The sequence below is a fragment of the Thalassophryne amazonica genome, chromosome 14 (assembly GCF_902500255.1).
Source record: "Thalassophryne amazonica chromosome 14, fThaAma1.1, whole genome shotgun sequence".
In the NCBI taxonomy this organism is placed as follows: domain Eukaryota; kingdom Metazoa; phylum Chordata; class Actinopteri; order Batrachoidiformes; family Batrachoididae; genus Thalassophryne; species Thalassophryne amazonica.
The window spans coordinates 10307136-10328124 of record NC_047116.1 but is presented as its reverse complement, the minus strand read 5'-3'; the positions used below and the strand labels follow the sequence as shown (position 1 = coordinate 10328124).

General features: G+C 43.3%; 1 protein-coding gene across 1 annotated transcript in view; it reads right to left on the bottom strand.

Moving 5' to 3' along the window:
* mao (monoamine oxidase) overlaps positions 1 to 17320 on the bottom strand; it is a 72708-nt gene extending 55388 nt beyond the window's left edge. Inside the window, exon 1 of the mRNA XM_034186161.1 lies at positions 17207 to 17320. Coding sequence (XP_034042052.1) covers positions 17207 to 17261 — 55 coding nt within the window. The 5' untranslated portion in view covers positions 17262 to 17320. The remainder of the gene's footprint in view (positions 1 to 17206) is intronic.
* Positions 17321 to 20989: the final 3669 nt, after the last annotated feature.

The window sequence follows — 20989 nt, the reverse complement described above, 5'->3', positions numbered from 1 at the left end:
CCTGAACAGAGTGTCTGAAATGCATTGTCCTGTCGGAATGTACTGGAGATTACTACACATAATGCACTGGGCACAGCATGTGCTCACAAAACCTTAAAAATTCGCACATTACTTTAAAACTAAAACATATATCTGATATTTCACTTTATAAAACTTCAGACATGACGTAATTTTAAATAACTTGTCCAAAATTAGCTTGGTTAAAATTTGAACCAAATTAAAAATGTATGCCTCTGGGATGACTAGGTGATATTGCCAGCATATCAGGATGGTGTTAAAGGAAATGTTTTTTTTTTGTTGTCCATTTCCTCCTTTGTCTACAGAGGATAGAGATTCTTTTCATAGAAGCAGCTCTCTCTATTAGCAGAGAGTAAGAACTGTCCATCTGTTATAAAACTTTAACAGGTAGTGCTGAACTTTTTTTAAATTTTAAAAAATGCTTATCGCATGTTCAGTTTTTGTTTCTTTGTTATTGGTCTAAAAGTTATCAGACAGAATTAATCGGAAGATAATTTGTCCGATAATGGTTTTTAAAGTTATCCTAAAAAGATAATCTGATAATGAAAACATTATCTTGATAATTATCTGTTATCGATTATCGAAGTGTGCACACCACTGAATATGGTTCTGCACAGTTCCTCCCTCAGCTTCATCGCACTTTGGCGAACAGATGAACCAGAACCAGAAGTGTTGCAGCCAGAATCCTTTGAAGTGAAAAACGCTACATTTGAATCCATCATGTGTATCGAGGCTTTATTATACCGAGTGACTCTGTGATCAAAGCATTGTCTCAACGTGTGGCTGCTTTGTGCAGTGAGTGAGCACTGCTGGCAAAAAGCAGGAGACGGAGACAGATGCTCTTTGTTTGTAAAGGCTGACTGAGCGTCTGCTAATGGCATTGATTTTCCAGGATAGATCTCTTGGCCTCCCCTGGTTGGGAATAATGCTTCCTCCAAAGGCCTGAGCAGGCGGCTCCATTTACACCATCAGATAAAGTAGCAGAAACCTGGCCGAGCCTGAGGAGGCGGCGGTGGGGGGGAACCCTGTTCAGCAGCCTTACCATATCTCCTTCCAGACTACACTTGGGAAAACGGGCTGGATTTTGATCAACTGTTTAACTTGAAATGTTGACTCCCTGCACATCAGCTGCTGGCCTTCTGATGTTCTCCATATATGGTGCACCAACATGTCCTGGTTATTGTACCACAAGGCAGCATAAACCAGCGCTCAGTGTTCCCATTCTGTGCAACACAGCACGACAGTAGTAAAACACAGCATCTCAATGAAACGACGTTCAATATAAGGAGCACACGAATCCTTCATGAATGATTTCTATACTACTACAACTATACGAGGTCTATTAGAAAAGTATCCGACCTTATTATTTTTTTCAAAAACCATATGGATTTGAATCACGTGTGATTACATCAGACATGCTTGAACCCTCGTGGGCATGCAAGAGTTTTTTCACGCCTGTCGGTTACGTCATTCGCCTGTGGGCAGTCTTTGAGTGAGGAGTCGTCCACCCGCTCGTCGATTTTTTTCATTGTTTATGAATGGCTCAGAGACTGTTGCTTTGTTTGATAAAAATTTTTTCAAAACTGTAAGGCACAACTGAGTGGACACCATTCAATAAATTCAGCTGGTTTTCGTTAAAAAATTTTAACGGCTGATGAGAGATTTTGGTCTGGTAGTGTCGCTTTAAGGACGGTCCACGGCGCCTGACGGCGATCTGCGCTTCGAGGCGGCAGCGTCTCGCCGTTTCAAGTTGAAAACTTCCACATTTCAGGCTCTGTTGACGCAGTAAGTCGTCAGAGAACAGAGAACTTTCAGAAGAAGTCGGCATGAGGAGTTTATTCGGACATTCCATTGTTAACGGTCATTTTGTAATGAAAGAACGTGCGGGCAGAGTCGCATGTCGGGCTGGACCCGACCGCGGGGGGTCGCGGGCAGGAAAACACCTCCGTTGGAAATCTTAACGGGGCAAGTTGGAACATGCCCAAGCTGTTAAACAATTTCTCAGTTACTCACTTGTTGAAAGCCATTAAAGCCGCCTGAATTCTACAAATGGTTTTCAACACGGAGGTGTTTTTCCTGTCGTGCGCACACAGATTTGCCGAGTCGTCACGGAAACGACTCGGCGAATTTGCGCGTACGTCTTTCATTAAAAAAATGTCCTTAAACAGTGGAATGTCCGCATAAATTCCTCATACCGGCCTCTTCTGAATCTTCTCTGTTCTCTTCACGATGTCCTGGGTGAATTAAGCCTTAAATTAGGATGTTTTCAGCTCGAAACAGGCCGACGACATCGCCTGGAAGCGCTGCAGGACGTCCCACTCCGTGGGAAGTCCTTACACCGACAGAAACACCCCATAATCTCTCATCAGCCGTTAAACTTTTCACAGAAAACCAGCTTAATTTCTCGAATAGTGTCCACCTCGATATTCCTCACAGGTCCAGAAAAAATTTTGATAAAGCAATGCGCTCCGTCTCGAGCAGCGTGTGAAACAAAGGAATTCAGCCGAGAGGGCAGGACCACATCTCACTCAAGGCCTGCCCACAGGGAAATGACGTCACCGACACGCGTGAAAAAAACTCACGCATGCGCACGAGGGTTCAAGCATGATTGGTGTAATCGCATGTCATTCAAATCCATATAGTTAAAAAAAAAATAAAAGGGTCGGTTTATTATCTAAGAGACCTCGTATTTGTTGATATGGACGTGATCTTAGCATTTTTGGAGGGGGAAGGGAGATGGTCAATATTATACAGATAATTACATAAGAACGTGACTTTGGAGGGCGCTATGGTTGATCATCAACACCATCTATCTATGGTTTGCAACCCACCATTTCATTAGTAGCCAGAGATGGGGGGGCTGATAACCCCCCACAGGGCCTGGAACGCCATCAGGTTATTATCACTTACATTACACAACCACACACAAACCACATCCACCATTACTACTCAAACAAACCAGACGGTCAGATTACCTACAAATAAGGGCAACAAGACGTCATGTTTGTTGCCCGAGCGGTGTTCCCAGGGCATAGCCAACATGTGGTTACTTCCTGACAGGACAGAGACCCCAGAGGCTGTCGCTCCGTACGTGCATTTCATGCACTGTTAGCTTGAAGGAACTAAAGTCTGATTGGTTTCAGTACAACCCGTGTCACTGTCATGCTCCGAGATCGCTAGTTAGCTAGCTAACATCTCTTAGAGATTTCTTACCTCAGAGATGTTATCTGGTTACAACACAAGGTTTTAGATTTAAAAGTATTTATTTCTTGGCAACTTTCAAAATGTAAGAAGAAGAAGAAAAGAAGACTTCAAACCATATTAGATTTATACAGAAACATAGCATCTTAGATTATATTGTTGGACCGACCAACCAACATACCCTCAGAAATCCTGCGGTGAGGTCTAACGGGTGCTGCTGCTGAGCACCGTTAGAGGGGGGTACACTCTGTTCCAGAGCGTACAAAAGTAGTGGGCCGATAATTACAAGGAGGGTCCACTGGTCCTAACCTCTGTATATTATTTGATGGTGTATATTAAAACCCCAAACTGATTTTAAAGTTCAATAAATGTAATACTTTCAAATCACTAACAAATCTGATCCAGTTTTGTTCATTTTACAAAAATAAGATAGATAATACTTTATTGTCAGATCAGAAATCTGAAATTTGCCTTCCATATTCAGTAGGTCCGTTACAACACAATACATAAACAACACAAATAAGACACAGATATTTCACAGACAATCCATACAACAAAAATATATAAATATAAACATAGGTATTTTGTTAACATACACCATTAAGCACCTTTAATTGTACTGTTGTTTATAAATCTGTTGAACTGAAAACCACAATTATGGTAATTCATGGTAAATACATGTTTGTTTTTTTGTCACACTTTTGTAACATTACTTATAACCTACTTCATTGCAACATAAGCAAAACGTAAATGTCAAGACAACTTCAACATGCTCTCCTTAATGCTAGGACTAGTGGGAAGTTCCTGATAATTAATTACATTATCGGCCGACCACCCGCCTTTCAAGGTCAGTCTGCGAGTCAGAGTATCAGGTTTCATGTAAAGTTACAGAAACCTCCAGGGAAATGTCTTAGTAAGTGATAATAATCAACGTTTTATTCAGGCAATAACACCTGGAACTGAACAGAATCTGTGGGTTGGTAGTCCAACTCTTGTTTGGTACATTGTGGTCGACACAATTTACTATAAAATAGTCACACTTTGTTTTGCGGATGCTGACGCCAGAATCAGGTGCTCTAGATGGACAAACTTGACCACTTTGTATTTGTACTTAGTGTATTTTATTCATCTGCACAAAAAAAAAAAAAAAAGCAACTTGAGGTTGTTCTGACTTGGAAACCTATAATATAAAATCTGCCCTTGATCCAGAAGAACATTACATTGGTGAGAATATGCATTTATGTTGCAAATTCAAATTGTCCTGCTCCTCATGTCAGATTCTTAAAACCTAGCGGGGGGAGCACACACACGTGTAACAAATGAAGTGGGTTGTTTTAATGGAGGTAAATCTGTGTCTTCAGCATCCTTTCCCCTCTGTTACCTCCTCACACTCCTTCCTCTCTCCTCCACACCTCCTCCTGTTGACAGTTGACCCACTTATCTGCTCTCCCTCTGACGTTTGTGAGGATAAAGAAATGAGACACTGGTGGACTTGTTTCAAAAAATAAACAACTAAAAAATGTACAGTTTGTGCAGGTATTCACAAACTGTACATGTTTAGTACAGTATTCACACACACACACACACACACACACACAAAATCACTGCACCTGAGGAACAGACGGGGACAGAAATGGTTTCCTTGACAACTGTAAATGTGAAGATGAAGCCACTTGGCGGAGCAAACATTTTGTGCGCCGTGTCCATGTGAAGATCCATAAATCAGGAGCCATCCTGATTGTTTCACATTGACACCCGATACGGAGTGTTTACACTCATGTCAGCGCCTTTGATCGCTTTTGGCAGTCTCAATTTAAAGAATTGCGAAAAGGAAAATAAATAAATATCCAGCGTTCTAACGGGTGGCGGTCACACAGTTTTCGTGATCTTTATTAGAGAGACTCTCACACACCTGGGCCCGGTTTCATAAAATGGTCTAATCTTGTTTAGTGGATTAAACTCACTTAGTTGACTAATCTTTTAACGTTATTGTTGTACAAAGCACTTAAACGGCCTAAAGTTTTGCGTTACCCGTCTAAAGTTTTTAGCCTGGTACAGAGGAGGCTAATCTTATTTTAGTTGATAAACTTAAGTATCTTGCCCAAAAAAAGGTGGCTATCATGTACCACCACTTGACGGAGGAGGAAGGAAGAAGAGACTTGTGGGGGAAGCGGGGTGTCAGGGACCGGAATGATGCATTGGAGAGGTTACAGATGCTGGGGGGGGGGGGGTCACTTCTCCTCTGCTAAAGTGGAATCTGTCATGATTGTAGACGGTACCAACGTGGAAATAAACAAAACTGTCACGCATTTGAGGCGCTGCTTGGCAACGGCACTCACAAGGCTGCTATGACTGTAAAAATCATCGATGAAATTAGACGGGTAATCTACAGGTTTAGCTGTCAACGTGAAATGGAGATTAAACAGATAATATTGACCAACTAACCGCGTCGAGTAAGTAAGTTTAGTAGACTAAAAGATTAGACTGCTTTATGAACTAGGCCCTGGTGTGTTGTTGGCATTAAGAGTTCGCATGTAGCAACTCGCCACAACTCCGAAAAGCCGTTGGCACTGGCCAGGGTGTGGCGTATTGGTCAGGTTCAAAACACCCAACACTCAACTTCTCTCACCAAGTGGCTGCCCCTGATATGCCACAGGTATGCCATGTACCCGTCATCTGTGTGGGAGCCTAGAGAAACACCAGGCTGTTCAGAAAACTCAAATCCAGGAAACAATGGAAGGGGGGATGAAACCAGTCATTAAAAGTTACTGACACAGGCAAGACTGGCATCTATTACCAGCTGGGTAGACAGAGAGATCACAGATGAAGCATCCTGCCCAAGAACACAGACAAGGAGCACAAGCAGGAATCAAACCAAGATCTACGGACTGGTACCCCAACTCTTTATCACACAGATACTAACCTACTCTACGTGCACTTGTTGACCAGATGGAACCTGAAATCAGAATCCAACCCGTTTGCTTCTTCCTCCATTGCAGCCATTGTAGCAAAACGTAAGGATTGAGGTAAAGAATGTTTTGCAGGCCAGATTAAATAAACAGCCCTGTCCAGGGTGTACCCCACCTCATCCACAAGAACTGGGACAGACTCCAACCCTCTCTTCGTACAGTTCCCTCCAGAGAATCCAGTCCTCTTCAATGAGCCTCGTTTTCAGAACAACTGTCCTCAATCCTCCCTAAAGGACCAGTTTCTTTTTGTTTTACTCTTGTTGCATTTCACTTCACATTCACTCTGACACTGACTTTGTCCCACACGTCCAACTTTTGACTTCAAATTGCTCCAGTCAGCTTTTCTGTCGCAATGGACTAAGTCACATTAACAGCAAGGATCAGAGGTGACGCACACCCACCAGTGAAAGACAAAAGACACCGTGACAACACAATGTACCAAAGTATAGTGACGTGCAAGTAAAAAAATGTGAATTTAGTCCTTGAAGCAAAAGGAAAAACCATCGACTTCAGGGTGCAAAGATGGGGTTCGATATCAACGCCACTAGAGGACTCTACTACATTGTCCAAGTCAATCAAATTTTAAAGTGGTCCCATTTTAATGCAACTGCCCTCAGAGGATGTTGTGCCACTGGCCATCATTCTGTTCTGCTTCACGCAATCGTTTTACACAACCAGTGTTGAACAAGTCTTTTTTATAAATAGTATATGTAAAACTGTTGTCCTACCTCAGACCACTTGGGACACATGATGTTCACCATCTTGCTCAGGGGCACATCACTATGATGAAACTGGGTCTCAAATGCACTGCTTCAGGGATTAGTGGACACCGTCTGATGCATCAGACACCTGGCCAGTTTTTAGGCTGAATCTAATAAAAATCTGCAAGTTTTTTTTTTTTTTTTTTACACTTACACTGCGTCACAATGAACTCATTAATGATTAAGGGGGTGGAGTGTGGGTGGCTCAGTGTGTAATAAAAAAAAAAAACTGACATGCTCAGCTAACAGGCTAACCTCAGTACAGGTGTTTATTAAAACACATTTTGGGGGAGTGTACGTGGTTCTCATAACTGTTTTGGTGTGAACATGAAAAATTGTGAGCCGCTTATTTCTCAGTAATCATGCATTAAATGGTCTTACCGTATTAAGCTACCAATTGCTGCTGAAAAGGCCAATGCCATTAGCATACATTAAATAACGTGAATGGACAAATGTTCAAAACAACAGACATCCTCCACAACAGCTAGCGGCTGCGTCAAGCAAATGCTGAGCTAAAGACTCCATGAGCGTCTGACGCTGGGCTCAGCAGCTGTCACTCAAATTGACCACACCCTTATTATGATTAACCTCATGACTTAAAATGTCTTAAACTGATAAGTTTGAAAGAAAAAAAAAAGTCACAGCCTGTAGGGGAACTTTGACTAGTCCTGGGATCCCCTAGTCTTAATAATAAGGAGAGCATATTGAAGCTGTTTTTAAATTTATGGTAGGCTATATGTTGCACTAAAGTATGTTAAGCTAAGTAATGTTACAAAACTGTGGCAATTACCAAAAAAAAAAAAAAAAAAAAAACTTATTATGGTGACTTAACCTAACATTATTTGTGGATTTTTAATTCAACAGATTTATAGACAACAGCACAATTAAAGATGATTAATGGTGTATGTCAGACTCATAGGTTTTATTTTTGTAAATTGAACAAAACTTTAAAATCAGTTTGGGGTTGTAATACACCCCATCAAATAATATAAAGAGGTTAGGACCAGTGGACCCTCCTCCCCTGTACAGTTGTTACAGAGGAGGAAACCATCTATAGGGACCCAAATTTTTTTTTTTTTTTGGTTGTACCAGGCTGTAAACTACTTTATTTCTGCTTTAAAGTTGGACATTTTAACATGAACTTAAATGAGAACCTGCTCCCTTTTGGAGCCAGCCTCAAGTGGCCAATCAAAGAACTGCAACATCTTCTTCCTGTTGTGGCTGGCGTGCCTGGCTGGCTTTTGTGTGTCTTCTGTTTCTGTCTTTTGGTTTTTCCTCCCAGGTGGTGCGCATTTGGGACTGAGTGGCTGTGTAGCTGAGTTTATCAGGACCCTCACCCTGATCACCTGAGGCTGATCACGTGCAGCTCGTCAGGACTCACAGCTGTGGTGCATCTACACGGATTGGAACATGGTGGCATTTAAGTCTGGAGTGCACAGTGTGTGTTTGCCAGAGACTCGACCTTGTGACCAGACGGGTGAGATCGTCGTCTCTAGAGCCATCTCCCATCAGTGGATGCAGAGAACGTCCAGGTTTGATGCATGGTCTGTGAAGATGGAGGGGGTGAGGTCTCACGCTCGTCAGCACACTTCCTGAGGTACGTTTGGTTTTGTGACTAACATTTATACAGTCAGTAAATGTGGTGTCCCTCACACCTTATTATATTGAGCTGTATGTTGGTCGTTTGGGTCAGCTTCCACTGCAGTGGAGTTTTGTGAACAGGGGTGTTCTATGCCTGCAGGGTGGGAAGCTGATTTGCAATTAAGCCAGGAAGTGTTTGCTGTTTGTACACCTTTGAGTGGTCTCTCTGTGTGTTGAGTGTGGACTCACATAATGATTCTCTCTTTCACAGACTCGGTTTGTCGCGGCCACCTGGGGGGTGTCGGCGGGGTCCTTGGGTCTGAACAGTTTTCTGGCTCTGGACCGTTAGCGCTGCTGGGAGCGCACCGCAATCCACCACGCCAGACCGCGCACTCTTTGTTGTTTTCGTATCACTTCACTGTTATATTTATTAAACTCTGTTTATCCTTTGTACCATGCTCTGCTTATTCATACTGGGTCCTTCAAACGCTGGTCGGTTCTCCGGGCTGCGATCCGACACAATAAACAGTAGTCTCTGGCCAAACATCACGGACCCAGCAGTAGCAGAGACGGTAACGCGCCGGAAGGCGGCAGCAGACGTTCAGAAGTTATCCGGATCAGTTGCGGGTGCTCTCCGCCCGGATGGTGCGTGTTGGAGAACCCATTACTGAATACTGATTTGAGCGCCTCATGCAGCCGTGTTTCCTGTGTTTGTGCCTTATCCGGGGTCGTGGTGGAGTGTGACTGGTGACGGCTTCGCGTCACACTTCGACCGGATAAGAGGTTTAAACGGGAGCTGCAGGAGTGGGTCTGTAATGGTGAACGCGCACGGCGGAGCTCTGTGGCACGGGTCGCGGTGCTTCCTGTGTTACAGTCGTAGCCCCGTTTCCCCGGGTAATGTAGCTACTGCGTCTGTTGTGTCAGCTCCGGTGTTATTTAGTTGAATCACATTTTTGGTTTGTGTTACACACAGCTGCGCACAGAAGAGCAGCTTGAGTTTGTTTTCTCAGTTACCAAAGGGGTTTTCATTTTTAGCACTCTGGCTCCTCTGTTGGTGACTGAGTCACATTACCGTCAAGCTCTTAAGTTGGAACAGGTGTGTTCCATTTGTTTGAGCTTGACAGTATAAATCACTTATTGGTTTGTGTTGGTTCATTTTTTGTAGGTGTTTTTGAGTTGGTTTTTGTGTGGGATTTTTTTTTTTTTTTTACACTATTAGTGTCTGGGGTCGTGTCCCTGCAGTCTGTTTGGAGCAATAAACGGACCCAAGCAACTTTATGTTAGTCGTTAGTCTTTCTTTTATTTCTTTTAGTTTCACCCCCAGGGTTTGATGGGACGGTCCCCTGGGGGGTGATGGGGGGGGTAATTGGGTTGTTTTTTTCTTTTTTTTTTTTTTTTTGTTTGTGTTTTTTGTTGTGCCCTCTCTCTCCTCTGACTCCAGCCGGTGAGCCGTACGTGTCGGCGTTGCTGGAGTGGTGCAGTTTGGTTGTGCCGGCGTTTCCAGGTAACCTCTGCACCTGGGGGGGGGGGGGTTCGGGGTGTTGTTTTTTTTGTTTGTTGATTCCCTGTTCCGCCTCCGGCTTCAGCGTGCCTTTGAGCCGTCTGCCATCGGCGTGGCTGAGGTTTGGGGCAGTGGAATATACCCGTGGCTGGTTTGGGAGTCGGAGGAGTGGCGCCGTTTTGTGCCGTCTGCCATAACCGCTGTTCCACTCCTCCCGGTTGGCTTCTGGGGTATAGTCACGGTTGGTGACGCTGGACGTGCTTCCAGTTTCCACTGCGCCAAGGGGGTGGGGTTGGGGTTGTTTTGTTTGTATGTTTTTTTTTCTTTCCTTTTGTTTTTCCGCCCTCAGGGTGTGACTGTGGTGTCCTCTGGGGGGGAAAGGGCTGTGGGTCCATCTAGCCATAGACGGCTGGGGCTGGGTCCATTGGTCATGAGGGGAGGCGTCTCCTGGGGTTGATGGAATGGTCCTCTGGGAGGCGCTGGGAGTCCCCGTGGGTGACGTTGGATCCCAGAGGGACCTCGGCTGTGGTTATTACTCCTGGAGCTGGCGGGATGTCCTCTGGGGGGTGTTGGTCCCTACATGTCGTTGGGGGGGGGGGGGGTTAGCATTTTTATTTGCAAGCTTAAGTTTGGGTTTTTCTTTTCTCCCCTTCCCGGGGTTTGATGGAACGGTCCTCTGGGGTGGGGGTGGTGTTAGCGTTTTATTTGCAAGCTTAAGTTTGGGTTGTGTTTTCTTTTCCTCCTCCCGGGGTTTGATGGGACGGTCCCCTGGGGAGGGGGGGGGGGGTGGTTTGGTTGTTTATGGTTGTCTTTTTTGTTTTATGACTAATCAGACTGAACATGGTTGGACAAAGGCTGACCGCACAGGTTTAAGAACTCCTGGCCACACCTGTGCTAAGTGACGGACAGAAACAAAGGCAAAGATGCAGCCAGAGGAGAAGATATCAACCGTTCTGTTAAATGAAGATTCTGTTGGAAGACGAATGCAGATACGGTTTCCAGCCATGGTCCCTGGAGGGGGGTGTTTCTCCCGGGCCAGGTTTGTGTGGTCGGGAGGCTTCCCGTGAGGGTGGGGTGTGTGTTGTGGCTGGCGTGCCTGGCTGGCTTTTGTGTGTCTTCTGTTTCTGTCTTTTGGTTTTCCTCCCAGGTGGTGCGCATTTGGGACTGAGTGGCTGTGTAGCTGAGTTATCAGGACCTCCCTGATCACGTGCAGCTCGTCAGGACTCACAGCTGTGGTGCATCTACACGGATTGGAACATGGTGGCATTTAAGTCTGGAGTGCACAGTGTGTGTTTGCCAGAGACTCGACCTTGTGACCAGACGGGTGAGATTACCATCATCAGCGCAGGCATTATGTCATTTTTGTCAATAAATCAAAAAGTAATGAATTCTATCTTTATATAAACTCCCACAGCTGGCAGGTAATTAGTTTTGTCAAACATTTGCTTTAAAGTGGGACATTTTAGTTTGAGAACTGACTTTATTAAAACAAAGCTATCATAAAAACACACTATCGTATGCCTGAAAACTCATTTTGACTGACAAACAAACAAAAAGAAGAAGAAACGGCTACACCTGCGTCAAATCCCACATCCAGGCCTTTAAAAAAAAGAGCAAAACAAACATGTTTGGTTCCTGTTGTGCAAACAGCCATCGGCTACATGTGTTTTTCTCAGTCGCCACACATAAGAGCAACAGCAGCACATTTATCATGATCTTAACCAACATACAGACACACGCAATGCAAGCAAACAATTTAATTCCTGCAGAAAACTCCACAAACAATGCAAAGACATCACGCCAAGTACAGGGAGGAAGATCTTTTTTCCATAAACCTTGTTTTGGCAGCTCTGTTTTTTTTTGTTTTTTTTTGCAGCGTCACCACAGCAGCTCTGGTATGACCTGCTTGCTCATTTGGCAGAAATTTTACACCGGATGCCCGTCCTGACAAAACTCCAGATTTACAAGCAGCACAGGTGTAGAGGTGGGCGGACTGATCCTGATAGATACCAACGCTAGTATTGATATTGAATGATCCTTGTGTAAAAAGATCGATACTCAAGTTTTTTTTCTCTCCTGCATGCACTGAGCTGTGCACGGAGATTTATCAAAGTCTACTCTCTGTCTGTAAGAGCAGCACTGCGCTGTGTCACACAACATGGAGCAGCGTACCCTTGTATTGTGGTTTGTCAGCCCTCTCCTCAAGAGAGTTTAAGTTGTGTTGAGTGATTTTTTTTTAAACAAAAATGTTGATTGTAATAATAAAGTATTTTGTTGTATTTTGTACAATGTTTGGCGAAATTCTATCCTAGGTCTTTTGGATCCTTTGGATCTATGAAGCTTAAATATGAAACGTATCGGTATCGGCGATACTGGGCCTGTATTTACTTGGTATCGACTCAATACCAAAATTCCCGGTATCGCCCACCTCTACACAGGGGGCTTTGAACCAGTAATCTTTAGTTTTGGAGGCAGCACATTAATCGCTATTAATTTTTTAACTCATCTGGATGGTGACAGATTCCCACAGCTGACTGTAGAAGGTCCAACTCCACTCCAGACCAAAAACATGGCTTGCACTCAGTCTACCCTTACCAGACAGGAGTCTCCATGAACTACGATGTTTGCAGATGACATTGTGAACTGTAAGTGAGAGTAGAGAGCAGGTTGAGACAAGCCTGCAGAGGTGGAGATATGCTCTGGAGAGAAGGGGAATGAAAGTCAGGAGACGGAAGACTGAGCACATGTGTGTGAATTAAGGGGAGCCTGGTGGAATAGCGTGGTTACAAGGAGTAGAGATGATGAAGGTTGATGAGTTGGGGTCAACTATCCAAAGTAATGGAGTGGTAGAGGGGTGAAGAAGTTGAAGAACGGTGAAAAGTGATTTGTGTCAGAAGGATATCTGCAAGAGCAGAATGGAAAGTTTCCAAGCCTGTAGCTACGGTCTCAGAGGAGCTGAAGATAATGATTCTCTTTGGGAGTGACGCAGACAGACATGATTAGGACTGAACATGTCAGGAGGACAGCACAGGTTGGAAGATTTGACCTTAAATCCCCTATTATCACAAAATACGGATTACAAGAAGCAGCCAAAACGTGTCCAAATTAAATCTTATGCCACATATACTCAAACATTTCTCCCAGAAAGCACGTATACCACAACAAATACACTTAACGTCCAGCATGTTCTGAGTCATTTACTTGCAAACACCAACACTGTCCCAAAAACCTGCTCCATACTTTCATAATGCAGAATCAACAGGTTTGATTAGCACATAAATTAGTTGTTTAATTTTGTCGTTTACAGCTGAATGACTGGAGAACCTGGATTCAGCTGGTCTTATAGACCCACAGACAAACTGGCAAAACTCTACTCCTGTTCAGGTCACTGTGTTGCCATGTTGATTCAGTTCAAGTGAGAGAGAGAAAAAAAAAATAAATTTAAAAAAAACACCACCGCTTCCACACTTTGACCCACTTTAACAGCACTCCTGAACTTTTCTACTTTCTCATCTCACTTCCCCAGTTCTCAGACTTTTATCTTATATCTCATCTTCATTCCTGTTTGGCTGAAGAGATTTCCCATGTGCCGCTGCTGTGATTTTTTCCGCTGCCGCCTGATAAATAGGCCGTCAAAAGTATTTATAGAGTTTTCTGGGAACATGCTTGCAGCCCCTACAGGGCCCCGTTCGAGAGCTTTGCAAGCTTTACAGGCGGACGTGCACGATTAATGTTGAGAGAAGGTCCCATCAGATGTTCCACTGCATAGCTACAGGAATGTAAACATAGCCACTAGGTGGCGGTGCAAGCATTTGCCTAATAAAGCAAAGAAGCAAAGTACACATTGAAAACTACTGAGACTACATGACCATTTTTATAACTGTAAAATACACCCAACTGTTGCAGTTTTGTCTTGTTTCTTGTCCTTGTTAATTTGCTTCGAACACGAGAGGTGACGGATGGTGCAAAGGCAACCAAGGGATCCTTGTTGAGTTTTAGAAATTTAGATATTTTGGATCATGAATGTGCTGAACAGCACTGGCGGCTCTAAGAGGGTGGTGGGGGGTGGGTGGGGTCTGAAAGAAATTTGCCGCCACCCCACCACCCCTGAGGCCAGTAGCCAAAGATGTGATAAAATATGGTAAAGTTTTTGTGTAAACAAAGACTGGTTAATGCTGCTGCATACAGAATTACAAGATTTCTAGTGTTTAATATAAAAAAAACAATACAAAACAACAAACAGAAAGTCATTATATTGCTTACCAGTTTGCAAGTAAAAAGCTACACTTTTTTTTCAGGGGGGAGATGCCTGACCCCCTAATGGTAGATCTGCCTCTGAGCAGGAATTTGGATGTTGCACAATTCAAATACAGATTAAAATTTCAATTCATATAGAGATAAAATACAGATTGCACAAATAAATCCAGATAATTTGCTGACACTTCAGTCTGTGTATGATCATTCCCCAAAGTTTCATACCCCCCAAAATGCTCCAAATGGTACAATTTCTTGGTGAAACAGGCCTCCAGGCAAAATGTATTTCCTTGGTTGACCAAGACATGTCTTGGCTATTTAGAACAAATCTATGGTGCACATTAGGTTGAGAATTTACAGCATAAACTATTAAACCACAGTAATAAAAGAGAAATTCTGGAACCATAAGGACAGTCAAAAATAAATGTCAAATGCAAATAAAAGACAGCAGAAACAAATTTTAAATTTAAATTATAAAAGTAATGATGAACAGCAGAAAACAAGTGTTAAGATTAGCTTCAAAAGATTCAAACAAAGTGAACTTTGTAATCCAAACGTTGATGCTTCAGCACCACAACCCGCCAGAAGGTGCAGATAAAAGGAGAGACAGAGCGATGCTCCTCCGCCTGGTTTCATCTCCTCTTTGATTGGACACTGATTAGAATTTGTGGGCCTTATTGTGAGCCGGTAAAGGTCAGCTGAATAAATAAAGGCACAATCACGCCCGCCTAATGTGACCCGCAGGCAGCAGAAAGCCGGCAGGATTAAATTAACTTTTTTTTCCGGTAGCATTTGACTGGTATTTAAAGTGACAGTAACCTAAATTCTTCACTGACAGTCATGCAGGAAGACAGTGGTCAATCCAGCTGATTGACAGACAGACAGACAGACAGCAGCAGCAGGAACCGAAAGGTCACAGGTTCAATAGATAAAGTTTCTGTAAGGGTGCACAATGTGAAACCAGAGATCTACAGTCATGAAATGCACCCCAGTACAACTTCTCCATAACCGGTTCTTCAAAACGCAAAGGTCACAAACAACACGTGAACTTATGAAACTGTTACGAAGGTTCATGACAGTAAGAAATCATAACATACGCTGAGAAAACCTGTGTTTCATCTCTGATTTTTAAAGTCTTAATGGAGTTTAACTGCAATTTCAGCAATTTAGTTCACAAAAAGCATGATGTTGCGAGGACAATACTGACCTGAACCTGACCTGTCTTTGGATCAGCCGCCTGGTGGCCACAATTAGAAATGCACCCAATGTCAAACGTTCGAGGTCCAAGATAGATGTCCATGTAGACCATGTCCATACAAACAAGTCACCGACGGGACAAGTCAAGCAGTTTACAGTCCCTCTCTGCCTCTCTCAACACATTTTAAAAAGAGCCTATTGCCTGGGGAATTCTTTGTAAGATGGGAATCTTGCAGTTTCAGAATGTAAAGCACAGGACGGTACGTAAGGCTTCACAGGATCATAAATGGAATCCCTGACAAAATAAATGAAAAAACATGCAATGTTTTCTTCTGGTTTCGAGCTGCTGGATGACTTGAAGTTGCCTTCTTGTCAGTTGTTTAAAAAGTTAAAAATAAACCACAGCAAAACACATCAATGAAAAACCACTGACTAGACAAGGCTAAGCTAATTAGCTATTAAAGGCTTTAAAAAAAAAAAAAGTAAAAACAAACATTACCAGCATGGACCTATGGATTAAGTGATTTGTACATGGATGCAGAATTAGCAGTTGATGAAACGTGGGGCAGGGACATTATGATGATGAAAAATGATATATTCTTGTATTATATCTTTAAAGGTGCTCATTAACATGTCGATGTTGAGGTGCTGCCACGCAAGGGCTAAGCTGCACAACAGAGAAGCTTTGGGACTCAGGACCTTGCTCAAGGGCACCTTAATGATTTTCCTATCTGATCAAGGAACTGAACCTATGACCCTCTGGTCAACAGTCTGCTTCTATTAGCCACCATCTCCCCAAAACGAAGACTTAGTATTTGGCACAGCAAAACACAAATAAATAGCTATACATGCTGCCTTATGATGTCATAAAGGCAAACCTAACCTTCCATCCCATGATGTCAGGAGGTCAAACAGTTATACTGCATTACAGATTGTATTTGTAATTTCCATTATTATAATTAAACCAGGTGGGTGTGGTGGCCAAGTGGAGATTGTTTTCAGGGCAGAAGGTTCTCAGTTCAAGACCACACTACATGGAGAGTTGCAGCCAATGTAAAATTTGTGTCAAATCAATGTGCAGATCAATCTGTGATTGTTTGTGGCAAATAAAAAAAGAAACTTTGTTATATTATTATTATGTTACATGACAGAATAACTGTGCATTTCATTCACACCCTGTTAATCCCAAGACTTAAAGCTTGAAGTTTGTGAGTTGCCTGGATTGTTATTGGATGCTGTACGAAGTAAAAGAATATGGTACTTGATGTTTTCGAAGAGTGTGTACTTAATATATAAAATACAAAATCATTTAGAAATTCTAGTTATTACAAACATTTAATACATTTATATTAAAAGAAGTTTTTTTTTTTTTTTTTTAATTCAGACCCAGATTTCCAGCAGGTCAACAGTTTACAGATACCAAGAGGAATTAAGATCCCAAATTGGTCGAATTCCTTTTTTAAAGCCTCTGAATGAATAATTTGCATAATTCTAGGTTATTTGGGGAACATTTTGCTTGCCCAGTTTTATTTTCTTTGCAGGACGCCTTCGCGGAACAGATGCGCACGCGGACACTCGGGAGCGGGAACAGCCGCAAATCAAAGCGCCGACAGAGAGAGAGAGCGCGCGCGCGCGCACGCAGACACCGTGCAACAGTTGTCCGCCGGCCGCACGAGCCGCCCCGGCGGTGCGCGCGGACAGCCGTCCGCCGCGCGAGCGTCTACCTGAGATGCCTCCGCCGATCACGATGACGTCGTAGGTGCTGTCCGGTGCCGTCATGGTGGAGCTCGGTGCTGCTGGTCCTCGCTGCGCCGCTGAACGCAGAGCGCGCGCAGCAGCGCAGCTGTATTAAAGAGCCGACTACGCCCACTCTCCCGCAGGCTCCGCCCACCCATAGTAAAGAACCGTATGATTTCATTTTTTTGCTGTCCCGGTGTGTGTGTGTGTGTGGGTGTTGTGTGTGGTGTGGGGGATTACCCCAAAACTAGATAAAAAAATTTGTCTGGAAACATGGATCCTTCTATAAATGTGCTGACCTGGATTCAGACTCAGTGTAACTAAATACGTTTTCATGAGGTCTTAATTCAGTTTCTGGTCACAGAAAGCGCTCGGCGGAGGTCTGAAGGCTCCAAGTGCCCTTTTATTTGATTAAGTGTAACAGGATGGAAATCAGATATGACTTATTATATTAAGATGATGTTCATTTGGCTGCTCTTTTTTTACCCCCTCGATGCCACCACAGTGGATCTCCCCCCCCCTCCACACACACACACACACACACACACACACGCACGCACGCACACACACACACCACACACACACACACACACACACACACACACCACACACACACACACACACACACACACACACAAGCATTGGTCCAGAGTTTGACCTTGACCTGTGACCTTTACTTTTTATCTATTTTTTCTCAGAATTTAATGACTTTGTTCTTGGCTGATTCTCAAACATTCCACTGAATTTGGGTCAAATCGGACCAGAAGTCTTTCTTCTCCTGACATCCTGCTCACCGGAGCCCCAAACTGTTTAATGACTCTGCAGATAAGAGAAGAATTTGCACTTATGTGACCTGTTTCAGGACAAAAAACACTCTTGACTTCTGTGTGTGTGTGTGTGTGTGTGTGGTGTGGTGTGTGTGTGTGTGTGTGTGTGTGTGTTGTGTTGTGTGTGTGTGTGTGTGTGTGTGTGTGGTGTGTGTGTGTGTGTGTGTGTTCCTGCTGCCCTCTGGTGGTTACTTTTCTTATGCACATTAAACATTTTTAACTGAAACATTTTTTGAACCGTGTCTGTGTTTTATTGGTTTTGTTTTATGGGGTTTGTTTTCTTGACCTTTGTTTGAACCAGACTGCAGCCACACAATTGGCTCCAATCTACAAAATGAAACACTATTTTTTCAAAGTGTATTTACATTTGTGTGTTATCTTTGTCACTGTGATGCATTTTATTTATTTAGTTCCCATTTCCATTCTGAATCAAGATTAAAGGGGTCACATTATTGATATTTTACCAACCTCATCACCAAGTGCTTCAGAAATGAATTTTAATGTTTGCTTCCACAAGTAAGTTGCCCATAAATGCGGGACACAACTGTTTGGTGAGACCATTCCTCTGTTCTGCAGAGGAATGGTCTATTTGAAGAGAGTTTCAGTCAGGTTTTAGAATTCATCATAGTACAGAAACAGCATTAGTGAAGGTTAAAAATGATCTTCTTATGGCCTCAGACAGTGGACTCATCTCTGTGCTCGTCCTGTTAGACCTCAGTGCAGCTTTTGATACTGTTGACCATAAAATTTTATTACAGAGATTAGAGCATGTCATAGGTATTAAAGGCACTGTGCTGCAGTGGTTTGAATCATATTTATCTAATAGATTACAATTTGTTCATGTAAATGGGGACTCTTCTTCACAGACTAAGTGTTGTATGGCTGGGGGGCCTGGCTGCCTTTTTGTTTCTGTCTTTTGTTTTCCTTCCAGGTGGCTTGCATTTGGAACTGAGTGGCTGTGTTGCTGAGTTTATCAGGACCTCACCCTGATCACCTGAGGCTGATCACCTGCGCTCAGGACTCACAGCTGTGGTGCATCTGCATGGATTGGAACATGGTGGCATTTAAGACTGGAGTGCACAGTGTGTATTTGCCAGAGACTCGACCTTGTGACCAGACGGGTGAGATCGTCGTCTCGGGAGCCATCTCATCATCAGTGGATGCAGAGAACGTCCAGGTTTGATGCACGGTCTGTGAAAGAGGAGGGGGTGAGGTCTCACGCTCGTCAGCACACTTCCTGAGGTACGTTAGATTTTGTGACTAACATTTATACAGTCAGTAAATGTGGTGTCCCTCACACCTTTTTATATTGAGCTGTATGTTAGTCATGTATCGACTTCCCTGCAGTGGAGTTTTGTGAACTGGATGTTCCATGCCTGCAGGTTGGGAAGTTGATTAGTAATCAAGCCAGGAAGTGTTTGCTGTTTGTACACGTTTAAGTGTTCTCTCTGTGTGTAGAGTGTGGACTCACATAATGGTTCCTTCTTTCACAGACTCGGTTTGTTGCGGCCACCTGGGGGTGTCGGCGGGGTCCTTGGTCCGAACAGCTTCTGGCTCCGGACCGTTAGCGCTGCTGGGAGCGCACCACGCCAGACCGCACTTTCTTTTGTATTTTTTATGTATCACTGTTATGTATTAAATTCAGTTAGCCTTTGTACCGTGCTCTGCTTATTTCGTACTGGGTCCTTCAAACGCTGGTCGGTTCTCCGAGCTGCGTCCGACACATAACACTAAGGTTAATTATGGAGTTCCACAAGGTTCTGTGCTAGGACCAATTTTATTCACTTTATACATGTTTCCCTTAGGCAGTATTATTAGAAGCATTGCTTAAATTTTCATTGTTACGCAGATGACACCCAGCTTTATCTATCCATGAGCAGAGGACACACCAATTAGCTAAACTGCAGGAATGTTTCAGACATAAAGACATGGATGACCTCTAATTTCCTGCTTTTAAATTCAGATAAAACTGAAGTTATTGTACTTGGCCCCACAAATCTTAGAAACATGGTGTCTAACCAGATCCTTACTCTGGATGGCATTACCCTGACCTCTAGTAATACTGTGAGAAATCTTGGAGTCATTTTTGATCAGGATATGTCATTCAATGCGCATATTAAACAAATATGTAGGACTGCTTTTTTGCATTTGCGCAATATCTCAAAATTAGAAAGGTCTTGTCTCAGAGTGATGCTGAAAAACTAATTCATGCATTTATTTCCTCTAGGCTGGACTATTGTAATTCATTATTATCAGGTTGTCCTAAAAGTTCCCTGAAAAGCCTTCAGTTAATTCAAAATGCTGCAGCTAGAGTACTAACAGGGACTAGAAGCAGAGAGCATATTTCACCCATATTGGCTTCTCTTCATTGGCTCCCTGTTAATTCCAGAATAGATTTAAAATTCTTCTTCTTACTTATAAGGTTTTGAATAATCAGGTCCCATCTTATCTTAGGGACCTCATAGTACCATATCACCACAATACAGCACTTCACTCTCAGACTGCAGGCTTACTTGTAGTTCCTAGGGTTTGTAAGAGTAGAATGGGAGGCAGAGCCTTCAGCTTTCAGGCTCCTTTCCTCTGGAACCAGCTCCCAATTCAGATCAGGGAGACAGACACCCTCTCTACTTTTAAGATTAGGCTTAAAACGTTCCTTTTTGCTAAAGCTTATAGTTAGGGCTGGATCAGGTGACCCTGAACCATCCCTTAGTTATGCTGCTATAGACTTAGACTGCGGGGGTTTCCCATGATGCACTGAGTGTTTTTTTTATTCACCTGTTTTTGCTCTGTATGTACCACTCTGCATTTAATCATTAGTGATCGATCTCTGCTCCCCTCCACAACATGTTTTCTGGTTCTCTCCCTCAGCCCCAACCAGTCCCAGCAGAAGACTGCCCCTCCCTGAGCCTCGTTCTGCTGGAGGTTTCTTCCTGTTAAAAGGGA